This window comes from Cucumis melo, chromosome 2 (genome assembly GCF_025177605.1).
Source record: "Cucumis melo cultivar AY chromosome 2, USDA_Cmelo_AY_1.0, whole genome shotgun sequence".
NCBI lineage: Eukaryota > Viridiplantae > Streptophyta > Magnoliopsida > Cucurbitales > Cucurbitaceae > Cucumis > Cucumis melo.
The window spans coordinates 288,619-307,293 of NC_066858.1; the positions used below are offsets into that span (position 1 = coordinate 288,619).

Consider the following 18,675-nt stretch of genomic DNA (forward strand, 5'->3'; position numbering starts at 1 on the left):
TAACATAAAATTCTAAAGAGAGGTTATTAAAATAAACCTTTTGCCATTATACCTACAATTTCTGTAAATTTGGTCTACATTTTCTTAAACGTTATAAATACCGTGATTTATTTACATGATTAGATCCACCGCAGGTGGCAATATCCTACAAAATATTGGTGCAAATGATATCAGTACATAGTTTATGCAATGACATTTCAGGACTTCATTCTACATCATGTTGGAAAAGTCCAAATCATCCAGCTCTACTCCACGCTGCTAGACCAAACAATCAACTCACTGAAAAATGGATCATAAATTGCTTCTTTTGCTGAAGTATATTTGTCCAGACGTTTCTTGAATGCACGCAGTTCCCTTTCATGTTTTGAACTACGCTCCTGGAAAATATCGACAGCCTTTCAATCAAATTTTTCCAGTTGACATTTCAGACAGCAAAAACATTTCCAAAACCACTGTAAATGTACACCTTATTGGATATCTGAATCCCCTTGATGGCAAACACCACAGCAGGGGGAAAAACAAAAAGGAGAGCAGCTAAAGTATTTAACTTACATTTTATGTGAATCTTCAGAATAATCAACCTTGTACTTCGCCAAATTTTGTTCAGACAGACACAGATGAGAATATATATACAAAAGTATAAAACCAATTCAGAAATAAACTTTCTGAATATGTACGAACCGTTGGAAAACAATACTACCAAGAAAATCTAGATACTGGTCTGGACTCGAAATCAAAATTCAGAATAATAATTATAGCTTAAATAGAATCGTTTGATAAACCTACTCTAAAAGTCTTTGAGAAATGAGCAATTAATCTTCTTTCCGATAACCTCTAATTGAACGTGATTATTCACAAAAGCTAAATTCAATTCTTCGGTTTCTAAGGAAGGTTTATGATTGATTTCCTGATAAAATATAGAAAACTTACGAATGATTTCTTCAGAAGTAATATATCCACAAGGTAGAGTAACCACAGGACGTTCGTTCTAGGAAAGCTGTTGAATATAAAATCAACGGTTTCAGTTATAAGTCGTATACAATTTTCAATAGCGAAAGGTATCGGGTTAGTATGACGGAAGGTAAAAGGTTTACTACTAAATACTATATTTTGAAAGCATGTTGTCTTGCCAATTTCATCGATTATATTTTTAAATTTTAGATGTACCAACTTTGTGCATGGAGTTGTAGATTCATATCAAGTAGAATAACCGTGTTCGCTCTAGCTGGGAGGGGAAGGGGAAGAACTAGAATAAAATCTTCCCCCTTTGCACGTTTACCAAGAAGAAAATCCAGCACAAGCTCATCTTTTTTGGACATTTCTAAAAGGGTAAACATATTTAAGCCTCTCATGTTTGGGTATTATTTTAATCTAGTCTCTATCATTTAAAAAGTTTCAATAATCCCTATAAGTTGGTAATTCTAAAATAATCCCCTATGATTAGCATTTTTCAATTTAGTCTATGACAATTGATAAATATTAAATTTATAGATGATAAACATGAATTGTATAATACACATTTTTTATGAATACATGTTATAAAACTTAAAAGGAGAAAAAAGATCGTCTAAGAAAGGGAAGTTTCTTATTTTTCCTCTAAATTTCTAGAAATTAGTACAAATTTCGATTCTTTTTATTTTATATGACCTTTTTACTCCTCTGAATTCTAATTAATTTTAAGTTAATAATCAACCAAGTTTCCTACTCATCAAGAAAGATTAGATAAAATGTTAAGTTAAAAAGTATATTTTTTTTCCTAATCTTTTGTGGGAGCAATAATTTATTCTTTGAACTTTTTGTAGTTTTAGCTCCCGTATCTTCATTTTGACAACAGTTTAGTCTATAAAGTAAATAATGTAATAACTTAGTCTTTCACTTTAAAATTTGTTTCGATTCCATCTCTATCATGAAAAATATCGTTAAGATTTAATTAGTTTTCTTACTTAGATCAAATTAGTTGGAAACCAAAAAGCTTATAAACTACAAAACTTAAATGCTTATATAACAAAATTTGAAATTTTATTTTGCGAAAAGTAAAATTACGAGTTTAAAATAACATGGATTAAATTTTACAAATTTAAAAATGTCAATAATAAATTGTTGCATACTAAAATTTAAGGACTAAATTATTTCAAAATCAAAAGTAGAAAGTTTAATTTTTTATACACTGAAGTTCAAAAAAAAATTACCAAAATTGTTTCTGGATCAAAATTACTCATCCAAACAAATAGAATGATATCCCTACTGAGGGGGTAAAATGTTATCCCAGGCTTTTGGTATTCAAGTTTGTATACCAAATCCTTGGAAGTGAAGGGAAACATGACTATTGCTGAAATTTTGTAACGTGTTAGAGCATTTCGTTAGTCAGACTAAGTTGGAAACTTTTAAATAATAAAAACGAATTGAAAAATACCAAATATTAGCTACGGAGCCTATACTGAGTTTTTCTAAAATCAATTGGCATTTAAAACCTGAGGATCCCAAACGGAAGAGATCAAAATCGCCTCTATGATTGATTCAGATATGATAATTGATAGAAAGATAAATGCATATAACACTCGTACCTCCCCTCCCAGCAGTCTCCGGTCACCTCCTTCATTTTTCTATATGTTTCTGACTGCATATGAAAATAAAAATTGAAAAGTAACACGAAAATTTTCAAATAAGTAGATTAATAATAGTTATCTTTAGCAATCAAATTGAACGGTTGCTTACTTGTCTATCTCCTCTTGGACCTTTAAAGAGATAAGGATCTGAGGAGAGATCTAAAAAGAGTACGTCTTCACCTGCATGTCAAACATTCATTGAGTTTTCTAACTCCATTTTTGGCTAAGCAAGCAACAAAGCTAGCTCATAAACAAATTTTAATTAAGAAGGGAATTGGCTCAGTGCAAACTCCCCAAAGATGATAAATTAAAAACCTCTTACCAGTATTAATTCGCGATAAAGTGAAGTCGATTATCGAAATCTGAAGTCCAAATGTTTGTACGGTCATGTTCTTACCCTCAAGGGTGAACTGCAACGCTTCGTAATCATTCCGACTTAAAAGTACATTTCCCCTGGCAATAAATACACGATGCAAATCAATAGTCAATGAAAAGAAACGACTAAATTTTTGTAGACTGACGAATAACCCGACCAGTGCAGATCTCGGTGTTCAAATTCATAAGCAGCTTCAGCTACAGCCAGACCCGCAGTTACCTGCAATTCGTCAAAATTGGTTTGATTAAAGCTTCAAAAGCCAATAACGTTAGTAAAATCCATTGCAAACCTGTACTAATAAGCTTTGGGCCTCATCATAATTTAGGAGTACAAAGCTTTCAAGATCTTTTCCCCCATGTTGGAGAACAAACACAACATAAAGCTGTACAGAACATCAGCAAGAGTCAACAACCGGATAAATTACATAAACCAAGCCTCCAATATCATAATATGACATTTATTTACTGAAGGCATACATTGTGAGATCTTACGACAAAGTGACATGTTGGTATTATACGAAGAAACACAAAAAAGAAATGATCATGATCTTCTAGCAACAAGAATTATTTTCAGAAGATGAGCAATATCATGTGAGCATATATACGTTTCTATGTTTTATCTTTCCCCTTTATAACTTGGGTACATGTAATCCCCTATAGGTGTTTTGGGGGTTTTCCCTGACTTCATTTATCAAAAAAAATGTTTTTTCTAATCCAGAAAAAGACCTACTTGAAAAGATCAAAAAATGCAAATCCAGGTAGGTAAAAGTAATTCGTGATGAAAAAGAACATGTTTCTCTGTAAACTCAAATACATGTGTAATATGAAGAAACATAAAAATAAATCAAATGATCTTCTAGCTACATAAATTATTTTCACAAGATAAACAACATTGTGAGAATGGAAATACGTTATTGTGTTTTATGTTACCATTCTAAATTTCGGAAAAAAAAAAAAATTATTCATGATCTATACAAAAAGAAACCTGTTTCTCCGGAAATTCCTTCGGGTGATCATTTTCTGAACCATGCTTTTCATCCCAATCTTCCCAAGCCTTGACTAGTACAGCGTCATAAGAACCTTGACATACCCTTAAACTATTGGATAAAAAGATCACGTAGATATTAGTTCATAAGTCATAAGAAACTGCTCCATTACTGCATACGAAAGTCATTCTCACAAAACCCAGGGTATGGAATGTGCTGGAAACAAGTTCTCCCCTATAATTGGACTAAAAATTGTATCACATCAAAATGTTTGATTGCCCAACATAAAGCAGAAAGAAACTACTGCGGATAAAGAAAAACATGGTCAAAAATTCTAGTCAGTGGATGTGTATTGGCATTGTAGAAAACCGTGGATATTTATCTCACTAGGCAGCAAACATACTCTATGGTTCGTATGAATGTTGTGCAGAAGTTATCAGCACTGCCCTCGTTACTTCTTAAAGAATTCAGAGTTCTGGAAAGTATGACTTCCTCCAGAAGTTCTTCTGATCTCTGATACAAAGTAAGTATGACTGATTTAGAGTTCTTTTTCATAAAAAAACCCACTTCCATTGAGAAAAAATTAAAGAATATACGAGCATACAAAATATCAACCAAAAATGAAAAGGGAGATACCCATTACAAGAAGGGCCTCCAACTAAGCAAAATCATTCCTATAGAATAATGACTGACTTAGAGTTATAACAAGTTTCTGGTGAAACTACATTTATCAGAATCAATGGAATGAAACAAAATCAAAAACAAATATTATAATCTTTTTAAAGAACAAACGAAAGAACATACAGTAAAGAATTTCAAAAAATTCAATGAGTTAAAAATCTACTTCCCAAAACGCAAGGATTCGTCCACATGATCTCCCACCCCCCAATTTTTCTATCAAGTGCCTGCCAAGATGGAACAGTCTTGAGTTGGTGCTAAAGTGTACCTTTTGTGTTTCTCCATTAACTTGCAAGTCTCCGTCTATTGGAACTACCTTGCAAACGGTGTTACCAGCTTTGAAAGCTTCTCCATACGTACCTTCACCAACTTTGACAATAGTTTCCAGGTCGCTGAATCAAAAACAAAGTAATTACAGAAATTTAAAGAAAGTGAATGAGCAACATACAAGATAAAGTAAACCAAGAAATTAACTTGAATTGCAAGAGCAGTGGCCGCAAACCATTTACAAAATGGCATATAAAAAAATAAAAGTGAATGTATATTATTGACTCTATGACAATTGGAGACTGAAATTTCAGAAGAACTACTTGAGTTCAACAGATTTAAGAAAGCTGTAACTTGTTGAGCTTGATCCTGAATCAACTCATTCAATTAGTACTTCCAAGTAGAGTCTTTCATGCTAAAGCTTGATAATAAACTAAAGGGCAGCAACACAAATCCCTAAAAAGCTAAACCTCAAAAAACACTTCGTGCATTACGTTACTTGGGAATCTCCGTTTGGAGGTGAAACTGTCGATTCATAGAACCCAAATATGTTGAGATATAATTGATAACCAAAGTATAAAACAAACTAAGCAAATAAAGGTATTTGGACCCCCCAATCTTGAGATCACACTCAACCCCTAATTCACTCACCAAAATAAACAGATTCAGAAACCAACCATCAAATATTGGATAAGACAAAAGGCTAAATATATTGTTTTATGCCTTTTTAAACCATAAGCAGGATAAAGGCATGAAAATAAGTATTTCCAGACTGACGAACAAACCAATAATTAGAGAAAGCATCTTTAAGCGTGGAAGGAGCTGACTGTCCACAAACTGCTAATAATGCATTAAGTGGATCCAAATCATATTTATGGAAAGAAGTAGATGTTGATGTTAAAGAAAGTTTCTTCACAGCAACTTCAATATCTTCACGATCCTCAGTTCTTATTTCTTCTGCTCTGTTACTTCTGTTGTCATTGCTATCTATTCCAAGGGCATCGATATCATTTATACTGAAAATAAATCTTCTCTGAATAGAGCACCAGTGCGCATCTATATCTCTAGCTGACTCCTCAGGAGTTTTCAATTTTAATTTGTCCAAATGAAGTCCACCAATTGGTTCAATGGACCCCAGTGGAGTCTCTAATATCTTTGATAACGTGCTAGAAGGTGCAAGACTGTAATTTGATTTCTTGGAAATTAACCATTTTTCTATTCTAGAGCATAGAGATGGTATTGTAGAACTATCAAACTGGCTGCTTGTCCATGTACTGAAGCTCTTGGGGGAAGGGCTCTCCTCCAACAACTCAAAAGCATCTACCTCTTGAAAGTATGCACGCTCCTTGTCAAAGTTTGTAGGCTGTACATACTTTCCCTGCCAATTTCAAATATTAAAGTACTTGTGATAAACGTACAGAATAAAGAACCTCATATAAACTTTAAATACTAAATGCAAAGCATAGGAGTGAGATGCAAAAAGGTTTAACATTCACGAAGAAAAGATTAAATGAACAGAACACTCTAACTGCATAAAATAAAGGGGAAACAGAGGTCACCAGTAAAAAAGAAGCCTACTTTAGGAAGAGCAGGCTTTCCTTTTCTCTTTGCCTGCTTATGTTGTCGCTGACGATCTATACAAGCCTCAATTGCAATACTCACCCTCCCTCTGATAAAAGTGAAACACAATACACTCAGCCAATTGGAAGTGAATGAGAAAGAAAATGAAGACTGTTAAGATGTTGAGAGTCCCACATTAGAAAAACCAAGGAGACTAACACTCCTTGTAAGATAGATGGGCTACTCCTCTCATTGCCAATTGGTTTTGAGATGGAACCCGTTACTATCAAACATGATATCAGAATCCATTAAGCCCAAACAGGTATTCAATCCAAGATAGGTAAACCCAAAGAGGCGCCATCTTGAGGGGGCATGTTGAGATGTTGAGAGTCCCACATTGGAAAAACCAAAGAGACTCACATTCTTTATAAGATAGATGGGTTATTCCTCTCATGTCAATTGGTTTTGAGATGGAACCCTATGTTATCAAACAAAGACAATAAGTGAATATTTACTATTTGGTTAGAGAATAACATCAATCAATAAATCAATGGAGTAGAGATCCCATCCTTGTCCTTAGCTCTATAAGGATTTTTAATCTCCACCTCAGTCCCATATAACGATGCAGTTAAAGCATTACTAGCTGAAATTTGGTTTGAAAGGAACTAAGAGTTTTCCGAGATAAGAATCTCCAGTGGCCTGAACATTTTAAAGTAGCAAAAGTTATGCTTCCTCTTGGTGTTTCTTGTCTAAATCCTTCATGAATTTTTCCATTCAAGATATTTGTCTGAATTTGGGAGATTTTATTGTTCTGATGATGTTGTACAGCTTTCAGTACCTGGTTTTTTTTATTATTTGTATCGTCCATTTTGGAACATTAGCTTATTTTCATTACATCAATGAAAAGTTAACATCCTTCCACCGCCACCACCACCCAAAAATTGCCTTCTTCTATTGATCTTAGAAAACAAAGGTTGATTTAATGGTTGTGCGGGTTTTGAGGCTCCACCAAGAGGTTCAACATCATCTTGAATAAGCTAACAATTCCTGTAAGGCTCACGGCGTCTAAGGGTTTTCAACTTAGTGATCTTGTAATGGTGCATGAAGATTCCCGCTAGGACTCATTCTAAGCTCACCAACAAGAAGGTTGGCCCATTTCCAATTTGAGAGAGGATTGGCCATAATGCTTATTGTATTGATCGCCCTCCTTACATGCCCATTAGCAACACCTTAAATGTGTCAGTTGTCTTCCCTTACTTCGCATCTTCTGAATTCAACTTAGCACCTAAAATTCTCGGGCAAGTCTTCTTTCTGGTGGGAAGGGTTTGATGTAGGACCTTTCATTATGTAAGTTTTCTTAACCAAGTACAGTTGTGGATACTTTTACTCTCTTTCTTACAATTATTTAGGCTGAATGTTATAAGTTAGTTATAGCTGTTTCTTGGCTGTTTAGTTGGTTAGCAGGCTGTTGGCCGGTTAGGCAAGCCTTCCCTTTTGTACAAACATAGTCTCTTTGTATGCTTTTAGGCTAAATTTTCCATTTCAAAAAAATAGCTTAAACTTGAGTGCATCATAAAATCTAGCTAAGAGAACCTAGACCTTGTTAAAGAGTTTCATTAGCCATTCCATAAATGTGAATCTACTCAGCATGAAATCAAACGTGCAATATATCAAATTATACGGGGTCTGTGAATGATACTCTTGTTTGCAAGAGAAGAAGAATGTACTACGAAGGCCAAGGCCACACAGTTGACACTATTGATTCCTACACTCTCTAACCCGTTCTTACAACTCATCTATCTTTCTGTGATAACGTCATGGCATCCGATTAGCAGTTATACTTCATGATAACTTACTGCCGCAGAGCATATTAGTGTGTTGTCTAGACTTATATCATTGTCGTTCGGATATTTTTCTCTCTGTGTTTCGTTGTAGTCATACATAGTCAACTTAAAGGGGATGAGCTACAACAAAATTGTCCGTGTTAGCAACAATTTATAAAGTAGATACCAAACCACATCGACAATCTTATTGGAATTGGCAGCACAAAATTGAGAAGAACATTAAAAGAAAATCGAAGTAAACCTGATGGAAAGGGCACGGTTCCAACTAATTCTCTTACTGTCAACAGCAGCTAAACTCACTCTGTTCACATTGCAACCATTGGAACCCAAGTTTTGCTTCCTGAAAGAAAATTGAAACAGAAACACATGGAACAGTGGATTTGATCAAACAACGTAAAAAACAGAGAGGAATTAAACGAGTAATTGAAGAAAATTTACGGGTGAAGGGGATGAACGGTCTTCTGGGTTGGCTTTCTTCGTCTATAAACCTCTTCTACTGGGGCTTCTTCTTGGAGGTCGCTTCCCTCGCTGGCTATTAACTCGGACCACAAATCAATGGCCTTTCCACCTAGAATTTGACCCGTTTGACACAATCAGAAAATAAGCAAAAAATTATATAATGAAAGGAAGATGAGAGTTGAAATGCTGTAAGGTTTGGGGTACCTAGATTGGAACTCATGCTGTTGCTGTAAAGATAATTGGAGAAAGTAGAGGGAGTGAGAGAGGAGATGGGCAAATGCAGAGAAGGAGCGTTCGAAAGTTCGAATGGCGGGAGGCCAATGAACCACCCAACGCCAGAAATGAGACCACTTATGTGAAACTTAGAGAAATCGTTTTAAATGAACAAAACTTTCAAAATATTTATAATAATCGTTATTTAAACGAGAAAAAAAGAACTTGTATTTTTTTATTTCCAAGGGAAAATTCGATCATTCTAATATTAAGTTTTTATTTCAAGTTAGCAATTTTTAGGTTTGGGCTGAAATCAGATTTTAGAGTTAAGTTGAGATAAATTTATACCTTATTTTCCTCGATTTTGTTAGTGAGCTAATTTACATTTTTTCTTTGGTTAATTTTAAAATGCACAAAAAACAATTTTTGTTTTCAAAATTTTGCTTTAATTTTAAAAACACCATTTAAAAACATACAACAATAAAAGAAAATCAACAACTAGTGAACGTAGACTTGACTTTTGAAAACAAATGATTATCGAAAGATGAATAGTTATTCACGTTTATTTAGATTCAATTGTGGACGTAAAATTTTGTTTTGTTTTTTTACTATATAATACAAGAGCATACACTATTCTAGTTACCACAATATTTTTCTATCATTCCATAAGTTAAACTTAGATTATCATATTTATTTTTATCTGAAAAACAATATCATGTTTACCATATAAATATAAAATGTAACGTATACAAAACTTATACTATTTATATTGAGATTAGAGTTTCAATTTCATATATATATATATATAGAGAAGCAAAATAAGAATTTATGAAGTGCTTGGATTGGACTTTGACCAAAGTTTATCTACAATTTTTTGTTTTTGGCTCGGTTTTGGATTCTTAAGAAGAAAGATGTACCAACTTTATTAATAAAAGAACACAAAGAGAGTACATAGATAAATAATTGAGTAAAGCCATATTACTCGAATAATACGTAATAATAAATGAAGTTTTCTTTTGTTACATAAGATCAAGATAGATTTGATATATAAGATGATCCCAATAATTAATCGTGAAAAGTAGTTAATAGCATAGAAAACTCATTAAATAACTTTTTTGTCTCCTTTATTTTTGTCAAGACGTATCTTCCTATTGTTAATATGACGACTTGGTTTGCAGCGGTAATAATGTCTGTAATCACATTCAGCACTGGCATCAGCAATTGGATCGCTATAATCACTAAATCTTGATGCATTTACAATCTCAATCATGCCAATGTTGATGCTAAGCAAGATAATGCAAATTGTAATGAAAATGCTTCTCAAAGAGAACGTCATTCTTGCTTGATCAAATCAACAAAGATCTGAGATAGAATTGCTAAAACTATGGTCAGAAGAATGTAAGTAATGGTTAGAAATTTGGGGAATTTATATTGCATTAAGTCTTCCATATTAAGTGTTTTGTTCCAATTTCTAATTATGGCTTACATTTGTAGGGTTAACATTAATTGGCCAACTCTCCTTAGTTCCTATTTACATACATTTTAAGCTATAAAGTATCTCTATTTATAATAAGTAGTACAACTCAAGATCACAAGTTAAATTTTAAAGCTTTTGTGATTTTGTATCCTCGTCGAGTATTTATCGTCACCAATCAAGATTTAAAATGGTACAACATAAATGGTTAGAAATAATTTTTTATCTATAATGTTATATATACACAAACTATATACATACATACATATGATGCAAAACTTGAATTTAAGTCTCTTGTGTTCCAGTATTATTTTGTAGATATACCTTCTAAATTGGAGAAATATTAAAATGTGATTGTACAAACTATATTATATATAATTTTTATTCACAAACAACCGATTGAGCTAGAACTATGTTTGGTTTACTTTCTTAGTGCCTAAATAATATTTTTAAAACATTTAAAAAGTTATCATAAACATATCCAAGATACACTAATGTCCACATCAAAATTATCAAAATAATTGTGTATCAATCTTAATTTCAAACTCCACAATGATTTTTCCCCACTTTTTAAAACTTAATATTTTTAAACACTTTATCACATAATTTTGTAAAAATGACCCTTTAGTTTATTAGTTTCGCTTTACTTTTAGGTTTTTCTTTATCTTTTAAAAGAAACATATATTTAATAAATTACTTACATCTCTCTTACTTATCAAATAGGTCCCGTAGCTCAGTTGGTTAGAGCGTTGGTCTTATGAGCCGAAGGTCGCGGGTTCGAGCCCCGCCGGGACCAATTTATTATTTTTTCTTCCATTCTATTTTTCATAGTACGACGACGTTTTTATTTATATAAGGCCGAATATGAACAAACCCTCTTATTATTATTATTATTATTATTATTTTTAGAAAGCAAAGCATGATATTGTTCTATTGCACTAAACGAATAAATATGGTGTCTATCATACATATACCATTTTGCTATAATTTATATAAATATTTTAGTTCATTTTGTTATAATTTATATAAATATTTTAGTTCATTTTGCTATATTTGAAAATAATTATATATTAAAGTTAATATCTTGTTAATAAAATTATGTTATCTACTTATCTAAAAATTACGAAAGTGTGATTGTATATTGTGACTTTAAATTATAAGTAAATTGTATACGGTATTTTTAATAATAATAAAACTATTTATATTATATAAAAAATCACTAAAAGGTAAAATTTTGTTACACTGAAGTATAAATACTGTATTCATTTTACTATCTTTTACGGTTTTTCTTTATTTTTATTGATATCATCACATCAATTTCTTGGTTCATACCATCTAATCAAGTATAAAAATGGAATAAAAACTTTTATAAAATAGAAAAAAAAATCTGACAATAAGAGAATGAAAGGGTCGTGTGCTGAGACTAGAGACTTGGGTATCTAAGAATCAGGAGAGCTTTAAACAAGCCAAACAACCAAAATTCAAAGATGAAAGTGGAGTTGGGAAGAAGAAGTACGAATAACACCCTTATATTAAACATGGCAAAACAAAGAAAAGAAAGAAATAGTTACACAGCTAAAGCAAGATTAAAGTAAGCATTTTTTGAAAAAAAAAAAAAAAAGGAAAAACAAAGCAAAGTTGTGGAGAATGTTAAATTTTGATAATAAGAACAGTACATTGAGGTGATTACGAATGGTGCACACAACGGGTTAACCGGAGTCAAAAGGAATACACACAGAACTTAACTCTGGCATCATCTTCATATGGCAAAGAAATAAGAAGGGATTGTTTTCCAAATTCCAAGGACCACAAAATTAAACGAGCAATATACCAAAACTCCCTTTCCTTTACCTTTCCCCTCCCCACTGCAGCAGATACCAAGCAATAAAGGATATTTAATAGATCTTTCAACTCAGTTATCCGCTGCAAAAGAAATGGGGGACTATGCAGCAGACATTATGCACTCAATTGCTTGTTTGCAGATACCAGTCATTGTGGCTTCTGGGCCGAAAACCTGCATGGAGAGAGGGAAGAAAGTCTTATACAAAATGCATAAGCCGGGAAAACGTAGGCCAAATCTATAACCAAACCACGGAAGTTCATCCCAAGAGTTTAGGGATCACTCTCCAAAAACAAAGGTTCTATTTTAAATTGATATTTAAAAAACTATTGCAACCCTAGTGGGGGATTTTGGGATAAGGAGTCAAATTTTGTCCGGAGAATTATTTACTCTTGAAAATTTGATTTTTTTTAGTATTGAGACCCACAAACTCTTTGGACAACAACATGAGCATAACTCCTCGTCGACAAACAATGTCGATACCGAGTTTGAGGAGCTGTAGCTCAGTTTCGTTTTCTTCCACATCATCCCCCTGGCCAGTGCAAACCCTTTTTACTCTAGGAACTATATTACAATAAGTTTATAGAAGACCAGATATCATATGATCTCCAACATAAGTTGAGCCGATATTGGGTGTTTTCTACTGAAATGCAAACGGCTACCCTTCCACTCATTCACAACTTTTCTTTAAACAGGTTATCTTTCATTGATGTGATGAAAAGAGACTAATGTTCAAATTACAGTGATATGTAATAAGAACTAGATTCAACTTATTTGACGGAGATCAATAGGTGCACCCAACTATCTCAATTAGATTGACACACCCCTAGGATATAAAGGAAGCATTTCATAAAAATCCCTTTCATACATGATGATCTTTTGGTTTTCTCTTTTTAATATGGAATTCATTTCAATACCCCACTTCGTATTATGGGACCACTAAAGGATGAGTGAAAATAGTTACACCATCTACTTGGTAGAGAAGAATTAAGAGTGAACTTATCGTACCTCGAGTGGAACTCCAAGCTCTTCCCCGAGAGCCCGCATTTTCGTAAGACCAGTCTGATAATTTGGACCACCTCTCCGAACATAGATATGCATTCTTGCAGCCTTTAATTTTGATTCCTGGTAGATAACAAAAATATTAGACTTTATTTAGTGGAAAAAACTAAACTGAAGAGCAAATCAATTCTAATAGTAACCCACTTTCTCTCTTAGAGCTCGGATAATTCCATTGAAAGTAGCAGCAACATCTGTGAAATTAGCTATTCCCCCTCCAATTAGAAGGGCTCGCTTCCGCCCATCAGGGACAGAAGTAGCACACTGAATTTCATCAAGATTCAAAATCAATTAAATAGTTTCGTGATGAAAAAATTATTCCCGACATATAGAGATGCTTAAACTGAAGGTGTAAACATTAATTCTTACATCAATAACAACTCGGGCATATTGCAACACCTCCTCCTCATTTGGAGCTCCACTGTATTCTGCATAATTACCAAGCTCAGACGCATAACCCAAATCTCCGACCTACCAGTAACAGACAATACGGCATCAGTAGCAATGTCTTTGGACCATAAAACGTAATCATCAAGAGCCATATAAAGCTCCATGCTTTCAGTTTGAGGAAAATTATAAAGTCCATGCATTGGACTAGGACCACTTACAGTATCCGCATATATAACGCTAGCACCCCCTCCTGCCACCATTGTCCATATGCGCCCTTTTGGGTTCAAAACAGTGAATTTCAAGGATGCACTTGTCTACACGATCAACATTATAATATGTTATTAAAACTTCTGCCTTCTTAGGTAGAGATGCAAATTCTAATACTATACACTTCATTTTTACCCTTTCTTATGAGTATTTGGACTAGGTTGTTTATGCTTCTACCAATCTTGTGGAACAACTCCCGATTTAAAAAAAATCCTTATAAGAAGAAACCATACAACATTTAATATCTTAAATGTTTTGAACCCATGACACCCAAGACTCCAAGGTATGTTGTCGTTTTGATCATCATTAAATATCATAATACTCAGACAAAATCATTGGTTAATTTACAACTAAATATCATTATTAATCATCATGGAGTAATCCAAAAAAACAAAAAACAAAAACAAAATCTTCATGGCTTCAGTCAAATATTGAGACGTGAAAACTCAGGTTATTTCTAAGCATCAATGATGGCTCAAAATGAATTACCTTTTCATCTAAAGAGTGAACAAAACTTTCTGTAGGGTTTAGCACTCGACCAAAGGGCAAAGGAAATTCAATGTTTCCCCATCTGAGAACAGCATATCATAAATGAGACGCCACAAAGGATGCATTTTCATATGGTAAATGATTTTTTTCAAACTGAGAATTAATGAACAAGTCTTAAAGATAAGAAAAAAATTTTGAATGAAAAATGAAGCACACGTTAGAAAAAAAAAATTACTGAGAATATATATTATCGATGAATACTTCTTAAAATTTTTGAAGGCAGCAGTGTCATCCAATTCCCCTCTCATATCCAGTGGATATGGCTCCCCGTTCACCAGGGTGAATGGATTCATCTCCAGGAAACTGAAGTCCAGATCTGTAGAAAATTTAAGCCACTCTAGAGTCAAATGCTATTATTTTGCATTCTTTAAGGAAAAATTATCTGAAAGCATATGGACATATGTACGGAAAATCTATGAAAATAGCTACGGTATTATTCTCTGATTGGACAAGTGACACATATATGTGCCTAATATCATCTCTAGAATATTTATGAGGCCATGGCTTCATCAGCAGATATTGTACCTTGAAATACATTGAATACACCCATTATGAAGTCACCAATCTTTCCTCGAATCTGGGAAAATACAGATGGTGCAGTAAGTACAACAGAACTATAAGCAAGAGGAAAACAGAGTTGAAAATAAATCATTAATTAACTTATAAAAACTAGACAACTCTTTCAAGCTTGAGAAAGTTAAGAGTAAGAGTATCCAGGAAAGGAAACAGTAAGGGAATTTTGTAGTTAAACCATAAAAATGGTTGAGTGGAATGAAGGTTGAATCCTAAAGCATTATCCAACACTAGCATGTGGCACATTCCCAATGGAACTTCAGAGAATTTTAATTATAGCTGAGCCGAGTATTATAAGATGTATACTCTTTCAAGCATTCGTCATTTCATATCACATTGTCCATTTGGGCATAAACCCTCATGACTCTACTTTGGTTTCACCTAAAATATCTCATACAACTGGAGCTAGTTGTCCTCGCTTATATACCCATGATCTACTCTTTATCTAGCCAATGTGGGACTTCGTTTGTGTTCCTGACACTCCTCTGTTGATCGAAGTACCACCTTGAACCTCCCCTCCAATAGTCATCCCTTCAAACTAGATTCGGTGATATCACTTTTAAACCGAGCCAACTCTTTACTGAAGCACACTGCCTATCTGAAAGCTCAACCATGGATTCACAATGACTATTGACAAACTACAACTATGTGATTAAGGCTCAGTAACTTTATTGTTATGCACTAGAGGGCTTTTTTTGAACTATGGATTTTGTATTGACGCAATTAAGTCAAGGGTATGGCTCTGAGTCCACTTATTCGACACAAAAAACCTCCAAATATCTCCACAATGGTATGATGTTGTCCACTTTCAGCATAAACCTTCGTGGCTTTGGTTTGTTTCACCCAAAAGGCCTCAACCTTTGGAGATAGTTGTCCACTTAAATACTCATGATCTTTCTCTTATTTAGCTAGTGTGAGACTTTGTTTGTATTTCTAACAGATCATATTAGGCATGAAAAGATAGAGAAAGAGGGTCAATACGCGCTTGAATGGTGATGACCGATGCCCTTGACTACATCATTGCTCGAGAAATGGAACTTTTTATCATAATTATTGTAAACTTTGAAGCATACCCATCTCACACTGTTGTAGGCTAGTTTTCAACAAAATGTGGACAGAGAAAGAAGTTGATCCCTTAGAAAGTAGATCAGTGGGCTTCGCTCATTTCTGTCTTGGGAGGTCCTCTTTTTTTTTTTTTTTTTTGTGCTGTTTGTTATGAATACAGCTTTGGCTTAAACAAAAGGCTACAGTGGTTTTGAAAATAGAAAATTAAACTCCATAACAATTTAAATGAAACTGACCTCCAGAGGAAGTGTAGCTATTAACGGAGCACATGCCTCAAGTGTAAAAGTTTTTTCAGTTGGAAGGAAAATCGTCTTGACCTGTATGAAAACAAAACAAATAAAGTTTACCACTCAACTCCCAGATGAGAAAAATATAATTCACGTATTGAAAATAAGTTAGTGAAAATCCAACGCCTACTTTATCCCAGTTCTCTTCAATTTCGATACCCCCACACTCCGAAAAACTTATTGTGCAGCCAAGCCTTTCAGAGACAATAGATAGGTAGTATTCTTGATCATGGGGAACAAATGGCTCCACAATGAACGTTGTAATTGGAGCCTTGCAACCACCCATCTCAACCTATCATAAAAAGATACTTGTTTTATATGAAACAGAAATAGATAGAATTCAAGGATCATGAAGGTGTGAAAGAATAATCACCTGCACTCCAAGGCGTTGCTTCACGAACTCAGCAACTTGAGCTAGATCCAAATTCAAAGCTACCAAGCCACTCTTTCCACGTTTCCCAAATAACATGTCTGGTTTCACTACCAACCTGGTGGATGACAGCCATGGTTCGTTGTTTGTCAGCTCAGCGAAGTCAGTTGATTGATTTATCTATGCCCCAGCAAATTCCATTAGGTATATATAAATATACTAGACAATTAGTCCAAAAAACGGACAGCAAGTGAAACAAAATGATTGATAAGTCGAATGCTTGGTTGATTGAGTTACAAAGTCAAACAAAAGGACATTTATTCCAGAAATGGACAACAGAACTTAGTAAAAGGAAATGGGAAATAAGTTGTTTCTATGCCTTCCAAACGCAGAAGATAGGTAATATTAACCCAAAAAAATCACGCATGAGTATTGCTGTTAGCATGGGAAGAAGGAAAAACGTATTGTTACAAGATTAATTGAGAGAGAAACAATCCTTCATTATTAAAAAAATATAAATTAATAAATTAATATAATAAAAACAACAGCAAGAGCAACAAAAACAGGAAACAAGAATAAAAGGATTATCAAATCTGGTCCTCCTTGGTAACCATTCAAATGAAGTATATAACAAAAAATCAAATGAACAAGATAAAATCCAAACTTCGTTTTAAACATCTAAATTTCAAATTTCATTTCTGAACGGGAAAATGCTTCCAAAAACAATGGATTGCTGTTTTCGAGGAAAACCCCATATCGAAAACAAAAATCTCCACATACACAAAACCCCATCCAACGACATAAAACCGACCCAAACTAGAAAGCAAACTCATAAAAAACTCGATCAAGAAACCGGCAAAGCAATCGAACTTCTAACTACTAAATCACACCCACATAACAATCAACACGCAATTGCGCAAATTGGACAGATTGGCACCAACCCACCACCAAAAAGAGACCAAGGAAATTGAACCCAGATAATAATCAATCGAAATTCCCGACACATATCGATGAAGACCGAAGACAAAACAGATGTGCATTACATAAAGACGCATAGGAATATGCATTATGAGTTATTAACCTGAGCAGAGCAGATCTGGAGGTCGATATTAGCGAGGCGTTTGAGATGCTCCTTGAGAAGCCTCTTAGAGTCATACTCTCTGATCTTCTTCCTAGCCATTACAAACTTGCTGACGTTCTTCCGATTGAGAAAAGAAACTCAACGAGTGTGAGAAATAAGGGAGAATAGATGGGAAGATTAAATAGAGAGAGAGATATGAAGAATAAGGGTGTGGAGGAGAGTTTCAACAACTGGTTAGGTGAGTAGGTGACTCAATTAAGAGAGATAAGTTTCTGAGAAATATGTCCACGGTAACTGAAAGAATGGCGCGCCGCGATGAACTGGACGACGTCGGAGTAATCTTTTTCCTTAACGGTCAACGAATTAAACGAAAACAGTACATTTTAATTAATAATTGATAGTTGATAATCATATGCTTTTACTAAATATGTATGACTATGCTTTCTGCCCAAATATTATATGGATGTTTATAAATTATATTTTGTTACATTTTAGAAATATTTTAGTTAATCTTATCGTATTTGAAAACAACTCTAGTCATTATTTTTTGTTGTTTCATCTATTAATTGTTAAGATTCGTTCCACTTGGATTACCATTCTTCTAGACAAATCTTGTGAGATATGATGGATTATGTCTAGAAGTTTGAGTTAAGCTCGCCCTAATATTTCTTATTATTTTTGTTGCCACAAGATAAGGTTAAAAGTTTGAGTTGCACTCACCCTAATGGTTTT

The 18,675-nt window shown here is 33.8% G+C and overlaps 2 protein-coding genes and 1 non-coding gene across 4 annotated transcripts; 1 reads left to right on the forward strand and 2 right to left on the reverse strand.

The window, feature by feature from the left end:
* Positions 1-23: 23 nt before the first annotated feature.
* LOC103492097 (serine/threonine-protein kinase haspin homolog) lies at positions 24-9,150 on the reverse strand. Its single transcript, XM_017045512.2, has 15 exons — positions 8,980-9,150; positions 8,755-8,884; positions 8,558-8,656; positions 6,491-6,581; positions 5,698-6,290; positions 4,914-5,037; positions 4,371-4,480; positions 3,967-4,078; positions 3,272-3,364; positions 3,140-3,201; positions 2,929-3,059; positions 2,716-2,786; positions 2,565-2,617; positions 931-997; positions 24-377 (listed from the first exon to the last, which is right to left on the reverse strand). Exons 1-15 carry the CDS (start codon positions 8,993-8,995, stop codon positions 246-248), a joined length of 1,884 nt encoding a protein of 627 aa, XP_016901001.1. The 5' UTR covers positions 8,996-9,150; the 3' UTR covers positions 24-245.
* Positions 9,151-11,184: 2,034 nt separating this feature from the next.
* TRNAI-UAU (transfer RNA isoleucine (anticodon UAU)) lies at positions 11,185-11,258 on the forward strand. Its single transcript has one exon. It is a non-coding gene; the product is annotated as a tRNA-Ile (tRNA).
* An 842-nt stretch (positions 11,259-12,100) lies between these two features.
* LOC103492099 (ATP-citrate synthase alpha chain protein 2) lies at positions 12,101-18,284 on the reverse strand. 2 transcript variants are annotated; one of them, XM_008452296.3, is made up of 12 exons: positions 17,944-18,284; positions 16,866-17,042; positions 16,623-16,784; positions 16,442-16,522; positions 15,093-15,144; positions 14,769-14,883; positions 14,508-14,589; positions 13,970-14,065; positions 13,731-13,832; positions 13,509-13,625; positions 13,311-13,427; positions 12,101-12,476 (listed from the first exon to the last, which is right to left on the reverse strand). In XM_008452296.3, the coding sequence occupies exons 1-12, from the start codon at positions 18,040-18,042 to the stop codon at positions 12,405-12,407; spliced, it is 1,272 nt and encodes a 423-aa protein (XP_008450518.2). In that variant the 5' UTR covers positions 18,043-18,284; the 3' UTR covers positions 12,101-12,404. The 2 variants fall into 2 exon arrangements, with proteins under 2 accessions (XP_008450518.2, XP_050937164.1); XM_051081207.1 differs by having other exon boundaries at positions 16,866-16,980; positions 17,944-18,280.
* Between the last annotated feature and the right edge of the window lie 391 nt (positions 18,285-18,675).